Here is an 18,420-nt window from a genome sequence, read left to right as displayed (position 1 = left end):
ATGAGTTCTCCTTTCTACTCAGGAGCGTCCCCCACCCTATAGGAACTGCTTTAGGACATCCCCATGGTATCCCTGTGGATCCCTATGGACCCTGAAGAAGAAAATTAGTTATGGTAGACTTACCTAGATAACTCCATTTCTTCGACCTCCATAGAATCCACAGGGCACCCACCCTGACGCACTTGACTGCATAGGTAATTTTTTTCTGTCGGTCATAGATTCCCTCATCTTGTGTAAGAGTGTTTCTGGTGTATGATTGCTTTTCATTTTCCTGCCTTGAGGCTTGTTAACAAAACTGAATGCCTAGGGGTGGGGTGTGTATGGAGGAGCACGCGGGATATCCTGGAAGCTGAAGTTTTAACTGGTGTCTGGATCTCTCCAACCATAATATCCCCATGGTATCCCTATGGACCTCGAAGAAAAGGAGTTATCTAGGTAAGTCTACCATAACTCTAATATTCTTGCCCCACCCCTTAGCCATAGCGGAGCAGTATAATTTTTTTCTTGCTTTCTCCAAAGTGGTGGTTACTCAATAAATGTACCATGAGGCTTATACCACAATGAGCCGTGTGTGTCAATTATTGCCTATGAGCAGGGCAGGGATTTCCGAAATTAACTCCTGGTAGAAATCAAGATTGCACCCTTCCGAGGACTTCCGACTAGATTGGGATGTAAGGCAAGAGATTGAGGTGAGACCTCAACTGTACACACCTATCAGCAGACAAACATTCCCCAGAGTACAGTGGGACAATGGGTTCCTGTGGAGGCACTGCAGAGATCCATGATTACTGCCCAGGAACATTGCACCTACAATCACCATAGCAGGACTGTTGGGGAGGAAACCCTTATTTGGTGTGAAGACCAGATCACCTCTGCAGAGCAAAGTGTGGTGATCCGAGGTGACCGTCACATGGCAGCAAAATCCAAGTCCTATAGAAGAGGTGACATTTCAAGGGCCAAAGTGATTGTCCGCAATCAGACAGGAAGGCTCTATAGCACTGCTGTTGGAGATGGAGGTTCAGGTGGAGATGGACTGTCTGATTCTCGCCCTTGTGGTGCCATTAGTGTCCATGAATGAGCTGTGTTCCATCTAGATGGGTATTTGGTCTGGAGAGACACAACTCTACCATATCTGATGCAGCACAATAGTCAAAAGCCGGAGGGGCCCAACTATGGAGTCAGTGCAATTGACAAGAAGCAACAAAGCCACAGCCCAGAATTACATGGAAGCTCTAGAGCCGCCATGCACAACTTGCGGCCCGAGGCGTCGCCGTTATATAGGCGGTCCCCTGGCAGGAGACCCAGATGGGCGCCACCCTGGTCATGTTTACTTATTTTTTCCTCTTCCTCAAAGTTTCTATTACTTTGTTCTACACGACAGTGCGGAGAGGGGTTATGGATAGCTCATCAGGGCAGGACTTGGCTTAGGCATGCCTGTAAGAGGCAGCCTGGGAGACTCACAAGTTAGCTGTCATGCATCGGCCTTTGCAGAGAAGTGGTCGCGGAGCTCTCAGACTTGATCAGTATATGGCGAGATTGCCGCTAAGCACTTTCCCGCTCACTGCTCTAGGTCTACACCAAAAAGACTCCACCATAGCATCAAGCCCAGGCAAGTATATATTGTTAATGGATCTCCACACTTCATAAATAATAATGTTATAATACTGGGCCTGATTCAGAGCCGGACTCTCTGAAGGAGCGCCCGCTCTGAATCAGGGCGTGTTTTTTTTTTTTCAAAGCGGCCTTTTGGACGCTCGCATAGCTGTGGGTTACCACCCACAGGTTATGCGAGCGTCCATTATGATGGTCGCGATGGTCAAGACCATCACGACCATCGGGCTTGTGACGAGACCCTGCGGTAGGGTCTCGGTGACCGCAAGCCCTGGAGTGATTTTGGCTCTTTCAGAGCCAAAATCACTCCCACTGACATCACTAGTGATGTCAGTGGGGCCGGACCCAGACGGTAGGCGTTCACATGGGAACGCCTCCGTCTGGCAGCCACGCCCCCTTTGGTGCGAGACCCATAACGACGGCTACCCCGTCGTTATTTGGGTCTCGCGCATGCGCACGACGGAGCTCCCTCCGTCGTGCGCATGCGCACTAGGGCACCATCGACCAGCTTGCGAACGCACGCGAGCGGGTCAGAATCAGGCCCACAGTGCATTATGAAATAAGTCAAAATGTTGAGACAATGAATTTAGCAATGTTTTTGTTTTGAAGCATAAGTAACGGAATTGTTGCCTCTAACATCAAAAGTCTGGTTTCTTTTTAGAGAATTTAGTTTCTTTTCAGTCCCAAAGGGCCTGATTTAGAGATGTACGAAAACCGATGTTTACCTGAACAGTTTGTGTGAGTTCACATGTCTAAAGCAAAATTAAAAAATCTTTCTGAATCTAATGTCACAGAGAGCGCAATTATATAAGAGCCTCAGGATTGTATCTGCTCGATGGCTCCACTACTGACCCTACACTGGTGGGAGCAACATGGAGAGAACACAGCGGCAGCGCAGGAGGAGGTGTTGCTCTGGGACTGTGATGCGGTTCCTGCAGAGGTGGGGAAATGTGTTGCTACATGGGATGGCCAGTGGTGGCGCATCCTGTTTCTGTCTCCATAGGGATCTTTTAACAATCCCGCAAGATGTTTCCATGGGACACCCCATGCCGATTTTTTCTATTTCTTTAACCATTTATTTACACTGTACACACAGAAGCACTGCACAGATCACCCTGATACACTGATCTGTGCAGGCTTCGGCAGAACACGCGGCTCACGGGCAGGTCTATTCATCTCTTCTCTTCTGCTGTGTTCTATTGTGCTTTTAAACACAATAGTTATGTGTTGTTTCCATGGCCTATTCACTGCTATTTGTGTGTTTAATCGTCTATCACACGATGGCGCGGTGGAAGGTGCGCGCAGAACGCGCGGTGGAAGGTGAGCGCAGAACGCGCGGTGGAAGGTGCACGAAGAACGCGCGGTGGAAGGAGAGCGGAGAATGCGCGGTGGAAGGTGCGCACAGAACATGCGGTGGAAGGAGAGCGCAGAACGCGGTGGAAGGTGAGCGCAGAACACGCGGTGGAAGGAGAGCGGAGAATGCGTGGTGGAAGGTGCGCACAGAGCATGCGGTGGAAGGAGAGCGCAGAACGCGCGTTGGAAGGTGCGCACACATTAAGATATTGCATAAACGGGTTTGGGAATCGAATGAACGGCCAGACGATTGTAAAGGTGTGTACCCAGCTTAAGCACTACCTTCAGTGCCCTATCCCCATCTCTACTAAAGCCGGGTACACACTGTACGATTGTCATAGGGCATTGTATGATCTGACAAAGAGTTGTATATTGTGTACGTCGTACAATCTCCATTTATGGCAGATACATTTGTCTGATTGGTTGCATCTTCATATTACAGATTGTACGCGTTGATGTCCAATACCTGCGCAGCTTTTACAGGAACATGATCGTTCCATCCAATCACTGGGACAGATAAATAGTAGGATTAGAAGAAACAATTGTATAGTGTGCACGCAGGAATAGCGGAAGTTTTGCTCACAAGGATGAACCACGACTTCATCACATGTTCAGTATAAATTGTGCAGTGTGTACCCAGCATAAGGGGGCGCGTCATTTCATGGAGTTAGCTCTTTTCTTAGTAGAAGACAGGATGAGATCTTTCCCTGTCCCTGGACCTTCTGCCTTGTACAGGCTTATTATATTGTGTTCCAGTGACGTGCGGTGAGGTCAGTGGCTGGGGAGACACACATGGAAATGGGTCGAGTGCTGGGAGCCTGTCTCACCCCCTACTCACTGTAACTCTCCCCTCACTACACTGAGCTTATGTGTCCATTGATTCTCCTACCTGCATCACTGTCTTGCTGCTGCGTTCTGATCTCTACACATTGCAGTGCACTGGTCACATGACACATCTAAGGTGTCCATCAGTACTCAAGGCAAGCCCCCCATACTCAGAGGCATGCCTCTATTAGCTCTTTTTCTGTGCAGTTTACTGCCCGTGATGTGGCCTTGCCCCCAGCTTTGCAAGCAGTGTTTGACTATACAGAAGTGAGGCTGAACTATTGCTGCCTCATCTCTCATCCCCCTGCAGGCCCAGGGTGCTCCGCAAAGCTATTACCTAGAAAAACTATAAAGCTGGTGAGTGTTAACTATAAAAATGATTACAATAAACAAAGATGTTTGTAAGTTATAAATATCTTTGTATTATTCTAATCATTTTTATATCAAATCTCAGGAGTATGACAGGGAAGGCTCTGCCTTTCCTGCCTCCCGACTGCACGTCTCTGTTGTGATCACACTGAGGAGCTTATTCAGAGTCGGTCGTGAGCGCTGAGCGCTCGCGACAGACTCGATGTTGCCCCACAGCACATGCGCACGACGGAGCCGCCTCCGTTGTGCGCATGCGCGAGACCCGGCTAACGACGGGCACTCCGTCGTTAGGGGCCCCGTAGCAGACGGGGCGCCCCGTTTGCTGGGCGGGCCGGGGGCGTGCCCGGCCAAATGGAGGCGTTCCAGTCGGAACGCTTGCTGTTTGGGGGCGGCCCCACTAACATCATTGCTGATGTCAGTGGGGAACTTCCTGCTCAAACAGAGCAGGAAGCTCACTGGGGCTTACGAGTGCCCAGACCCTACCCTAGGGTCTGGTCGTAAGCCGCGATGGTCTTGACCATCGCGACCATCACCCATGTCAGTCGTTAGAGCTGTGGGTGGTAACCCACAGCTTAACAATCAACAAGGAGGCGGCCGTTCAGGATGCAAGCGGCCGCCCTGATTCAGAGCGACCGCTTGCATCTAGCGACCGCCTCTGAATGAGGCCCTGATTACCAGACATAAAATGTCTAAGGGGGAACTTAGTGAGAGTAGTATTTATAAAGTCCACTTTATAAAATAATAGGTAAAAGCTGATTGGTTACTATTGGCATCTACTCCACTCTGTAGTTTGATACAGCTCCCCCATAGTTTGAAAGAGGGTTAGGTGAGGTGGTGTCCCTCCGAGGAATCATCTCGATAAAGTCAGTATGATGTGACCTCCTGATCATCTCAATGATAGTAACAACAGGGGAGGCCTGGTGAGCATATTTATTATTTAGTAGTAGTACTGCAGTGCTGAGGACAAGTAGGACTCGTCCTCAGCATTTTCCATGTACATGCTGAGGCATCCTGAATAGGGGTGTGAATAAAATAGATAGAATTATATAATGGATGGAGTCGGAGCCCTCTTTATTACATGTGTTATACAACATAGAGTGCTATGAATTAGAACTTTACGCCTGGCAGATTGATGCTCAGTTCAAATTACACCCATTGCAGCTACATCCGTTGTTATCATTATAACTGGAATAAGACCAGACAGCTCCTATAAGGGTGGTAAACTTTATTTTCATATAACAACCATCTGAAGGAAAAAAATATCACAACAGAAACAGTGAATCGTATTTACACATAATCCGGACGGCACGCAGTGTGCGAGGAACATGCGGACACCGTATATACAAACACACACCCTGCGGGAAGCTGATCATCAAGGACACAACACAGCACCGCCGGAGGGTATAGAATATCAACACACATAACGAGGGGTTCGCTCATTCTCGTCTGATGGTGACGGCGACCGATACAGGTTTCCAATTCCTCGATACCCTCGCAGACATCAAGAGGTGACAGCCGGGAGGCTCACCTAGCGGTGACAGGGCAGGTAGGTGACCATATTCCCAAAGTCTGGGGTGGGAGCAAGGAGACAAGCTGGGAATAACAGATATAATGTGTGTCTGGAGTCTAGGGCACCAGGAGGAGAAGATGCTGAGGTTTTGTTTACATTGTACAGTAGATATGTCTATATGATCCGCTACACTCTCTGCCGGCAAAACGGCCGAGTATCCTGACCTCCATACCCCAACCTCACAGACACACTGACCTCCTCCATACCCCAACCTCACAGACACACTGACCCCCTTAATACCCCAACCTCAGACACACTGACCCCCTCCATACCCCAACCTCACAGACACACTGACATCCTCCATACCCCAACCTCAGACACATTGACCTCCATACCTCAACCTCACAGACACACTGACCTCCATACCCCAACCTCACAGACCTCCATACCCCAACCTCACAGACACACTGACCTCCTCCATACCCCAACCTCACACACACTGACCCCCTTAATACCCCAACCTCAGACACACTGACCCCCTCCATACCCCAACCTCACAGACACACTGACATCATCCATACCCCAACCTCACAGACACAGTGACCCCCTCCATACCTCAACCTCAGACACACTGATCTCCTCCATACCCCAACCTCACAGACCTCCTCCATACCCCAACCTCACAGACACACTGACCTCCTCCATACCCCAACCTCACAGACACACTGACCTCTATACCCCAAACTCACAGACACACTGACCCCCTCCATACCCCAACCTCACAGATACACTGACCCCTTCCATAGCCCAACCTCACAGACACACTGACCTCCATACCCCAACCTCACAGACACACTGACCTCCTCCATACCCCAACCTCAGACACACTGACCTCCATACCCCAACCTCACAGACCTCCTCCATACCCCAACCTCAGACACACTGACCCCCTCCATACACCAACCTCACAGACACACTGACCTCCATACACCAAACCTCAGACACACTGACCTCCATACCCCAACCTCACAGACACACTGACCTCCATATCCCAAACTCACAGACACACTGACCTCCATACCCCAACCTCACAGACACACTGACCTCCTCCATACCCCAACCTCACAGACACACTGACCTCCTCCATACCCCAACCTCACAGACACACTGACCTCCTCCATACCGCAACCTCAGACACACTGACCTCCTCCACACCCCAACCTCAGACACAGTGACCCCCTCCATACCCCAACCTCAGATACACTGACCCCCTCCATACTCCAACCTCACAGACACACTGACCTCCTCCATACTCCAACCTCACAGACACACTGACCTCCTCCATACCCCAACCTCAGACACACTGACCCCCAACCTCACAGACACACTGGCCCCCCCATACCCCAACCTCACAGACACACTGGCCCCCCCATACACCAACCTCACAGACACACTGAACTCCTCCATACCCCAACCTCACAGACACACTGACCTACTCCATACCCCAACCTCACAGACACACTGACCTCCTCCACACCCCAACCTCAGACACAGTGACCCCCTCCATACCCCAACCTCAGACACACTGACCTCCTCCATACTCCAACCTCAAATACCCCCTCCATACCCCAACCTCAAAGACACACTGATCTCTCCCCTCCTCCTAATACACAGACATCAGGACACACTGACCTCTCTCCTCCTAATACACAGACATCAGGATACACTGACCTCTCCCCTCCTCCTAATACACAGACAGGACACACTGACCTCTCCTCTCCTCCTAATACACAGACATCAGGACACACTGACCTCTCTCCTCCTAATACACAGACATCAGGATACACTGACCTCTCCCCTCCTCCTAATACACAGACATCAGGACACACTGACCTCTCCTCTCCTCCTAATACAGAGTCTTCTCCTCCTGTTGCCCCCTTGCTCCACCAGTTAAGCCCATGACTACTGTTTGCTCATGTTGTGTTCCCACCCAACCCGTGCCGGCTGTTCTTTGCCCATGTGGCAGTTCCTCCTGGCTCTCCGTAGCCGATCGTGCTCTGCATTTGCCTCTTCATGTTCACCGCTGGGTGACCGAGGTGGAGTCACCCCTGTGGGGGCTGAGTGGCTTCGACACGGTTGGACCTTGGGAGGCTCCAGCCCATTGGGGTCGGACAAACTGTACCGCACAGGGGGGTAGTGCTGATAACATCCGCCTTGTTCCTCCTCTGGCCGGGACTCTGTGATGGTTGAAGCATCAGGACAGCCGGGGAAGTTGCCTTCACTCAAAGAAGAGACTCCACTGCTGGCACTGCCCGAGAGAGGAGAGTTACTGCCGTCTAGGCAAGACTGCGGGCTGGTGGGGGAGGCAGGGATAGTGTGCAGAGGGCTCTGTACAGAGAGAGAGAGACAGTCATCAGCTGTGTGTGACATCTAATACTACTAATCTGTCACATTTATTCCCCGACGCATCTCATAGCTCCGTAACGCAGAAAATCACCACCCGCCGGGAGATATTTACAAAATACTAACAACCAATGAGAAGGTTTGTACGTGCGGTTATATTTCCCGCATGGCGTGTAAGTGTATAAAGCTGGATGGCGTGTGTGTGGCGGTGTGGACGATTGCCCCAATGGGAGGAGCCAGGTGCAGTGAGACCATCGCGTGCTCGGTATTTGAGCCTCACTTTGCAGAGTAGCGTAGAACTGAGAATTAGCCAAAACAGATTATTGAAATGAAATAAAATGGTGGCGGGGGCACGTTTTTAGAGGCGTTCTTCGATGGGCGGCATAGCGCAAAGGGACATGAATTAAGCATGGGTCTGGCAGTCTCTGGTGTTTATGCTATACCATTAAAGGGAGATATTGTGTTATAGTTAATCGGAGAAGCACATTATGGGGCAGACGGATCTCTGTACAAGGACGCAAATGGTGACATTTTGTACACAGCGTTGTATTCGGAGCTGGACTTGGTCAGATCTCTCTTTCGTGAAATTGAATATTTCGGGGCAGAAACTAGTCGGTGACAATGCGACTGCGCATAACCTCACTGACTTGTGAGAGCGTTGTGGACATGTATCAAAGGCTCGGTGCCAATTGTGCGTTCGGCAAGGGGCGTCTGCTCACAGGAATCTCGCCACTTTGCGTGTAACTCAGAGGCAGGCCCTATGGGTGAGACGGTCAGTAACATAAGACACTCCCAACGTCCCCCGATAACTAATGGAAGCAGCAAGTTAGACTGAACTGCGCAGAACTTCTGGGGAAGAATTATATTTCCTATTATAGAAGGGGCTGTACAATGTGACGTTTACCCCTCTCCACCACACCGAGATTTCCTATTATAGAAGGGGCTGTACAGTGTGACGTTTGCCCGTCTCCACCACACCGAGATTTCCTATTATAGAAGGGGCTGTACAATGTGACGTTTACCCGTCTCCACCACACCGAGATTTCCTATTATAGAAGGGGCTGTACAATGTGACGTTTACCCCTCTCCACCACACCGAGATTTCCTATTATAGAAGGGGCTGTACAGTGTGACGTTTGCCCGTCTCCACCACACCGAGATTTCCTATTATAGAAGGGGCTGTACAATGTGACGTTTACCCCTCTCCACCACACCGAGATTTCCTATTATAGAAGGGGCTGTACAATGTGACGTTTACCCCTCTCCACCACACCGAGATTTCCTATTATAGAAGGGGCTGTACAATGTGACGTTTACCCCTCTGCACCACACTGAGATATCCTATTATAGAAGGGGCTGTACAATGTAACGTTTACCCCTCTCCACCACACCGAGATTTCCTATTATAGAAGGGGCTGTACAATGTGACGTTTGCCCGTCTCCACCACACCGAGATTTCCTATTATAGAAGGGGCTGTACAATGTGACGTTTGCCCGTCTCCACCACACCGAGATTTCCTATTATAGAAGGGGCTGTACAATGTGACGTTTACCCCTCTGCACCACACCGAGATTTCCTATTATAGAAGGGGCTGTACAATGTGACGTTTGCCCCTCTCCACCACACCGAGATTTCCTATTATATAAGGGGCTGTACAATGTGACGTTTGCCCGTCTCCACCACACCGAGATTTCCTATTATAGAAGGGGCTGTACAATGTGACGTTTGCCCGTCTCCACCACACCGAGATTTCCTATTATAGAAGGGGCTGTACAATGTGACGTTTACCCCTCTGCACCACACCGAGATTTCCTATTATAGAAGGGGCTGTACAATGTGACGTTTGCCCCTCTCCACCACACCGAGATTTCCTATTATAGAAGGGGCTGTACAATGTGACGTTTACCCCTCTCCACCACACCGAGATTTCCTATTATAGAAGGGGCTGTACAATGTGACATTTACCCCTCTCCACCACACCGAGATTTCCTATTATAGAAGGGGCTGTACAATGTGACGTTTACCCCTCTCCACCACACCGAGATTTCCTATTATAGAAGGGGCTGTACAATGTGACGTTTACCCCTCTCCACCACACCGAGATTTCCTATTATAGAAGGGGCTGTACAGTGTGACGTTTGCCCCTCTCCACCACACCGAGATTTCCTATTATAGAAGGGGCTGTACAGTGTGACGTTTGCCCGTCTCCACCACACCGAGATTTCCTATTATAGAAGGGGCCGTACGTTTGCCCATCTCCACCACACCGAGATTTCCTATTATAGAAGGGGCTGTACAATGTGACATTTACCCCTCTCCACCACACCGAGATTTCCTATTATAGAAGGGGCTGTACAATGTGACGTTTACCCCTCTCCACCACACCGAGATTTCCTATTATAGAAGGGGCTGTACAATGTGACGTTTACCCCTCTCCACCACACCGAGATTTCCTATTATAGAAGGGGCTGTACAATGTGACGTTTACCCCTCTCCACCACACCGAGATTTCCTATTATAGAAGGGGCTGTACAATGTGACATTTACCCCTCTCCACCACACCGAGATTTCCTATTATAGAAGGGGCTGTACAATGTGACGTTTGCCCGTCTCCACCACACCGAGATTTCCTATTATAGAAGGGGCTGTACAATGTGACGTTTACCCCTCTCCACCACACCGAGATTTCCTATTATAGAAGGGACTGTACAATGTGACGTTTACCCCTCTCCCCCAAACCGAGATTTCCTATTATAGAAGGGGCTGTACAATGTGACATTTGCTCCTCTGCACCACACCGAGATTTCCTATTATAGAAGGGGCTGTACAATGTGACGTTTGCCCGTCTCCACCACACCGAGATTTCCTATTACAGAAGGGGCTGTACAATGTGACGTTTGCCCCTCTCCACCACACCGAGATTTCCTATTATAGAAGGGGCTGTACAATGTGACGTTTACCCCTCTGCACCACACCGAGATTTCCTATTATAGAAGGGGCTGTACAATGTGACGTTTGCCCCTCTCCACCACACCGAGATTTCCTATTATAGAAGGGGCTGTACAATGTGACGTTTACCCCTCTCCACCACACCGAGATTTCCTATTATAGAAGGGGCTGTACAATGTGACGTTTGCCCATCTGCACCACACCGAGATGCCCTTTTTGTTTGCGGAGGCATCTAATGAGAGCGGAGAGGAGACCGCAAAGTGCGCTGCATATATGACCCCCAGTGCAGCTGCGGCCACATCGGGGGTCTGACGGTTCTGCTTTGCTAGGAGCACAGAGGAAGGGGCTTGTGGGTAGAATTAGTATTAATGGGAAGTTGGGGGTGATTCTATGCAGAGCCGGGAACATGATGGGATCTATAATCCAGGCAGTAATACAGGTTATGCAGGAAACACGTTTATAGACTGATACCTTGCGCAGAGATCTTGTAGGTAACGCCGGAGCCCCCTCCCCCACAGAGGGGTGGAAAGCATCAAAGTGCAGAGAATAGTGACCTACAGAGAGAGAGAGAGAGAGAGGGAGTTAATCAACTGTTACTGCAGCCTGGCGAGACCCCCACTATTCGTTACCAGCCGACCCTCCGCTATTCTACAGCACCAGCCCACCCTCCCCTATACTACAGCACCAGCCCACCCTCCTCTTTTCTACAGCACCAGCCCGCCCTCCACTATACTACAGCACCAGCCCACCCTCCTCTTTTCTACAGCACCAGCCCGCCCTCCACTATACTACAGCACCAGCCCACCCTCCTCTTTTCTACAGCACCAGCCCGCCCTCCACTATACTACAGCACCAGCCAACCCTCCTCTATTCTACAGCACCAGCCCACCCTCCGCTATTCTACAGCACCAGCCCACCCTCCGCTATTCTACAGCACCAGCCCACCCTCCGCTATTCTACAGCACCAGCCCACCCTCCTCTATTCTACAGCACCAGCCCACCCTCCGCTATTCTACAGCACCAGCCCACCCTCCGCTATTCTACAGCACCAGCCCACCCTCCGCTATTCTACAGCACCAGCCCACCCTCCGCTACTCTACAGCACCAGCCCACCCTCCGCTATTTTACAGCACCAGCCCACCCTCCTCTATTCTACAGCACCAGCCCACCCTCCGCTATTCTACAGCACCAGCCCACCCTCCTCTATTCTACAGCACCAGCCCACCCTCCGCTATTCTACAGCACCAGCTCACCCTCTGCTATTCTACAGCACCAGCCTACCCTCCCCTATTCTACAGCACAGGCCCACCCTCCGCTATTCTACAGCACCAGCCCACCCTCCGCTATACTACAGCACCAGCCCACCCTCCGCTATTCTATAGCACCAGTTGGATGAGACCGGTGGTTATATGTGGCATCTTTCTTTTCCATCAGTGCACAGTGCTAATTGCCTTTCTAATGTATAACGTAGGACTAATGAAGTAAAGCACACAATGGAGAGGCTCTTAGTGAATGTCAAGACTAATGTAATAGAGTACAGATAAGAATTAGATATATCAGTAAATGTCAGACTAATGTAGTAGAGAACAGATGGGAGAGTCTGTCGGACTAATGTATCAGCACATATAGGAGAGGATGTCAGTCAATGTCAGACTAATGTAATAGAGCACAGATAAGATGGTCCTGTTAGACTGGTGTGGTTACAGTCCGAGTGGTATAAGGTCCCAGCCTGGGTTGTTATCTCTCTTTCTGAACCCAACCTTTCCATTGCAATAGTACATTCCCACTGACCCCTCAGAGCCCATACCTTGTGTGAGACCCCTGGTGGTCCCTGTTGGTGTAAGGACACTCCCAACATGTGAGGTCAGGAAAGGAAGAGATTCCCTGGTTCCACTGTCCAAACTCCAACTGCTGGGTGCGGCAAGAACTGTCCAAGGAAAAGGGCATCGATACGGGCCATCAATGGTGCATCCAGGGCAGCAGGAAACAGACACAGCAGAGTCACACAAAGAGGAGGAAACAGACACAGCAGAGTCACACAAAGAGGAGGAAACAGACACAGCAGAGTCACACAAAGAGCAGGAAACAGACACAGCAGAGTCACACAAAGAGGAGGAAACAGACACAGCAGAGTCACACAAAGAGGAGGAAACAGACACAGCAGAGTCACACAAAGAGCAGGAAACAGACACAGCAGAGTCACACAAAGAGGAGGAAACAGACACAGCAGAGTCACACAAAGAGCAGGAAACAGACACAGCAGAGTCACACAAAGAGGAGGAAACAGACACAGCAGAGTCACACAAAGAGCAGGAAACAGACACAGCAGAGTCACACAAAGAGGAGGAAACAGACACAGCAGAGTCACACAAAGAGGAGGAAACAGACACAGCAGAGTCACACAAAGAGCAGGAAACAGACACAGCAGAGTCACACAAAGAGGAGGAAACAGACACAGCAGAGTCACACAAAGAGCAGGAAACAAACACAGCAGAGTCACACAAAGAGGAGGAAACAGACACAGCAGAGTCACACAAAGAGGAGGAAACAGACACAGCAGAGTGACACAAAGAGGAGGAAACAAACACAGCAGAGTCACACAAAGAGGAGGAAACAGACACAGCAGAGTCACACAAAGAGGAGGAAACAGACACAGCAGAGTCACACAAAGAGGAGGAAACAGACACAGCAGAGTCACACAAAGAGGAGGAAACAAACACAGCAGAGTCACACAAAGAGGAGGAAACAAACACAGCAGAGTCACACAAAGAGGAAACAAACACAGCAGAGTCACACAAAGAGGAGGAAACAGACACAGCAAAGTCACATAAACAGCAGGAAACACACAGTGGAGTCACACATACAGCAGGAAACAGACAGGAGAGTCACACAAACAGCAGGAAACAGACACAGCAGAGTCACACAAACAGCAGGAAACAGACACAGCAGAGTCACACAAACAGCAGGAAAGCAAAAGAGAATGATTACTCAGGCAGTATTACTACTAGGCTAATTTGCTAACACATTTTATTATATATAAAACATTCCTCTATTTATCTAACTAGTCTCTCCGTGGATCCCAAGACTGTTATCCTTGGGTTCCAGTGTTAGAAAAGTTGTGATTGGAAGTCACCTTACTGCCACAGTCCTGGACTTATGTACCGGAGACTGAAGCCTGAGGATTAGTGGAGGAGGAACTCAGGAGCTGGGTGTGAGAGGGGAATATAGGGAGGATTGTGTATTTTTTGGGAGCGATTCAATTTCATGCGATGGACGTGTTGGAGGCACTATACTTGGCACTGCTGAGCATCGCGGTGAAGCTTGGGTGGTACATCGCATGTATTGAATCCGTCCCTTGCTGATAATCAGGAAAAAAACTATATTTTTTCTTCTGCGCATTTGTCCAGACTTACCGCATGGTGACGCAGAACAAATTTGGACGCAGGGTCTGTGGATGTTAGTGGGCGTGTCTGGGAGGTAATGGGTGGGTGGCTAAGCAGATGCGGGTGTGTCACCGCCCACACAGTACGCCACACGCAGATGGAGAAGCCGCACCTGCCATGGGGCTTCTCCGATCGTGGCGTCTAAAGTTACAACGAGATGGAAATGCACCGGCGCAAAATGCAAGTAGATGTCTCAGTATTAAGAAAATCGCCCAGAGCATTAGTTTAAGACGCAGAGATGGAGGCTCTGTATCACTCCCATAATCTATATGTCTCTAACCCTATGCACCACAATAACTGTCCATCATCTTTCCCTTCTATCATCACTATAAATCCTCCATCGTCCCCTACATCTCCTCCAACTATTTATATATCTCCTCCCATGACGAGTCATTTAATATCTTACACTATAATCATCTAGACACAGAAACAGACAAATCTCAGGTGCACAATTCCAGATTATTACTGATAATATATAAATGCAATAAAAATTTGCAATCAATAGAGGTTTTTAGCATAATCATGGCCAAGGTTATGGGCCTACCCACCATATCCAGGTAACCTCTTTCGGGTAGGTCCCTAACATACCAAGGTTCAAATCCAGAGCGCAGGACCCCCCAAAAAATGCCCCAGCCAAGCTGCCCCAAGGCACCACCATAGTAAGAAAAGTGCAGTGTAAAGAGATAGTTAGGAGCAGCTGCAGCTGCATATAAGGAATGAAAATAAAAAAGTGAAGTACATATATATTAAACAAACAGTGAAGGGTTAAAATGTGTTATAATGCGGTGCCCTGAGACAAACCAGCCAACGCAATCCAGGGGGACCCACACCCCAAAAATGAACCAAAATTGCACTACAGTATATAACTTGTAGGACTTACCTAGAATTGTGCCTAATACAGTGTGCATATACATTACCATACTACATGCTTTTAAACCAATAAGGAAGGGTGCTAATCCAGAATGGGGGCGTCTCCTTTCCCTCAGAAGTGCAGTAAAGCACATTAAATGGAGTATATTTTTTATTTTCATTCCTTATATGTAGCTGTGGCTGCTCTTAACTATCTCTTTACACTGCACTTTTCTTACTATGCTGGTGCCCTGGGGCAGCTTGGCTGGGGCATTTTTTGGGGGGTCCTGCGCTCTGGATTTGAACCCTAGTATGTTAGGGACCTACCCGAAAGAGGTTACCTGGATATGGTGGGTAGGCCCATAAGCTTGGCCATGATTATGCTAAAAACCTCTATTCACTGCAAAATTTTTATTGCATTTATATATATTATTAATAATTTGGAGTTGTGCACCTGAGATTTGTCTGTTTCTGTGTCTGCAATTAGTCTCATCAGGTAGCACCTCCCTTAATATATAGAGTCAGGTTGTGCAGCCCAGAAATCTTTCCCATATGCTCCACTATAATCATCTATACAGCTCCCCTCTGCTACTATGCCTAATATTGTGAGGTCATCACCTTTGTCCGCTACAGAGAGATTGGGGTCACTGCAGGGCTTGCATGGGCCGAGGACCTGCTGGAACAGAGCGCGAGGATACACACAGCGCTGAGGAACCGCCAGGAGAGACAGAGAAGAGAGAAGTGAGAGAAAAGAGACACTTCCGACAACAGAGGATATGATGGGCATGTCTGGAGATCCTGGGGCACCTGGGGGTCTGAGGCCAGGGGCGTTCCACCCTCTCCGGCTACCTCTTCCCAACGCTCCAGTCACTCACAGCTGTAGCGTGGTGACTGTCACCATGAAAATCAGGAGATGAAGAATAACCATCTCAAGCTATCAGCCTACGTTCCAAGGGCAATTACTGCAGAGCTGGTAATGTAGGGAGCGCTGGGGGAGGTCTAGGTGAGAACCTCATTTCTGCCTCCTGTTATGAGGAGCCGCGTGAGACGAGGTTTTCATATTGCCTCATGGGAGAATTGGCCCAAAGGCCTATGTTACAGTGCTGTGAGGAACATCTTATGTCTTCTGCTTACAATTTCCCCCGAGGTTCTAGATCTCACCACCCAGGAGCCCAGCACCATAGATATCTTGAAGGGAATTGTGGAGCACCATTTGGTTGTTGCAGCTAAAGTTCGTGCCCACCAGAAGTGCAAGCTATCTGAGTAGGCACCTGATTTATTCCCTGGATAATGTGGCATCCACCTCTTGCTCAGTTGATGGTAAAACAAGACTATGGCCATCAGGTGGCACCAGGGACACTTACTGATGTACTCCAAGCTCTTTGGCTCGGTTCCTCTAGGAGGATCTTGTGCCAGGAACAAGGCAAAACACTTGGGTGGATTATACTGCGATATAAGGATTTTGTGCTTCCAGGAATAAGTAAGGAGATACATCGGGGGAGTGTGAGGGTTTCACATGACAATTACATAACATTATATGGCTGTGGCCGGTGAGTTAAAGCCTGTGTTCCCGGTTATGTCAGGGTAAACCGAGGCCGCTCTGTAATCCTAGCTCTGCTCCTCTGGTCTTTAAGGAAAAGGCTGCAAAGAACTAACTGAGGCTTGTAGTCACTAGTTACTGGGGCTGATGTGAGTGGAGTTGTGCAAGGGAACGGGTAAAGGAGAAGATTGGCTTTGGAAAGTAGTATCACCTGTCCACTGTCTGCGCCCGTCTGGTACATGGCACTGCTGGGCCTGTCCCGTGGGGCAGGAAGCAGCATCACCAAATCTCGCGAATGTCTGTACTTGTCCGGGAGGGAGGGTGAACCTAGAAGGGAAACACCATGAGGTTACCGCTTACATCCCACATGATAGCTGATGGCTGTAGTGGACCCCACTGATGGTTCTCTTTTCCTGTGAATCACTGGTCATTACCTGTCACTGTCCAAACATCAGTGTGCAGAGCATTGTTCCCTGATCCAGAACTTTCACAGGATCTTCTATTGGCCAATGTCATCCCACTCTTATTATACTGTATCCTCCCTTAATGTGCCCACCCAAGCTGCTGCCAAGGTAAGTGATTTTACACCCTAAATGACCTTCTGATTCAGTGTCTGATATCGGCCTATACATCGCTTCCCGTACCATTCCCACACCACACATTCATTACCCCGTGTGCTAGAGGGCGCTGAGTTTATCAGCTGTGACGGTGCAGAGTGGGTGGAGCTGAGGCTGGAGGAGGAGGGGCTTGTGTAGGATGACGATAGTCCAGAAACATTCGTGATGGATCCAGCATGGAGAGAGTGAGGCAGCAGCATCTGTAACGCAGAGAGACACAATCAGAGGCCGCTGGTGAGAAATACTGCAAAAAAGCTCGAATCATACAATGGGGCCGATTCACAGCAATGGCGCCATGTGCCACCTCGGGACGGGATCTACCATGCAAGTTTTACCTCCTACTCCATAGAGGTGGACAGGAAAACTTGCAATGTCGGGGGATTGTAACTGGCTGATACGTGACCATGGCGGCAATGATCCGCGGCACATCACCAGTAACGGAAATCCACCCTGAGAGACGGATATGGCTAGTACATTACAGCAGACACAGCGGGTGACAGAGTTATATTGGCAATTCCGTTAGTGGATTTTTTATTTTGTCTAGGAAATGTGCCACCCACTGTGCCCTTACAGTGCCCACCTTACCGTGGCTTGCTTACTGTGGCCTGCTTACTGTGCCCACCTTACTGTGGCCTGCTTAATGTGCCCACCTTACCATGGCCTGGCTTACTGTGCCCACCTTACTGTGGCCTGCTTACTGTGCCCACCTTACCGTGCCCACCTTACCATGGCCTGGCTTACTGTGCCCATCTTACCATGGCCTGCTTACTGTGCCCACCTTACAATTGATGAACTGCCAGCCAATAATCCACTAAGTCATATAAACAATTACATTAAATAGTTTTTTATTTTTTAACTTGAAGGATTTCTAAACCTGATTTTAAAAGTGAGTTATGTACCAGCATTTTAGACAACACAAAAGGAGAGTTACGGTAAAACTTACCTTTGTT

General features: G+C 49.3%; 1 protein-coding gene across 1 annotated transcript in view; it reads right to left on the bottom strand.

Annotated features, from left to right (window-relative positions):
- Positions 1 to 7,089: 7,089 nt before the first annotated feature.
- The window catches only part of DOCK3 (dedicator of cytokinesis 3), a 394,022-nt gene continuing 382,691 nt past the window's right edge, over positions 7,090 to 18,420 (bottom strand). The window contains exons 49-54 of the mRNA XM_088459078.1: positions 17,523 to 17,670; positions 17,065 to 17,180; positions 15,932 to 16,019; positions 12,829 to 12,948; positions 11,493 to 11,575; positions 7,090 to 8,056 (exon numbers count right to left, since the gene is read on the bottom strand). Of these exons, the coding sequence (XP_088315204.1) occupies positions 7,631 to 8,056; positions 11,493 to 11,575; positions 12,829 to 12,948; positions 15,932 to 16,019; positions 17,065 to 17,180; positions 17,523 to 17,670 (981 nt within the window). The 3' untranslated portion in view covers positions 7,090 to 7,630. The remainder of the gene's footprint in view (positions 8,057 to 11,492; positions 11,576 to 12,828; positions 12,949 to 15,931; positions 16,020 to 17,064; positions 17,181 to 17,522; positions 17,671 to 18,420) is intronic.

This window comes from Taudactylus pleione, unplaced genomic scaffold (genome assembly GCF_031769625.1).
Source record: "Taudactylus pleione unplaced genomic scaffold, aTauple2 ptg000893l, whole genome shotgun sequence".
Lineage (NCBI taxonomy): Eukaryota > Metazoa > Chordata > Amphibia > Anura > Myobatrachidae > Taudactylus > Taudactylus pleione.
The sequence above is the reverse complement of the archived record's forward strand: the minus strand, read 5'-3'. Positions and strand labels throughout refer to the sequence as shown.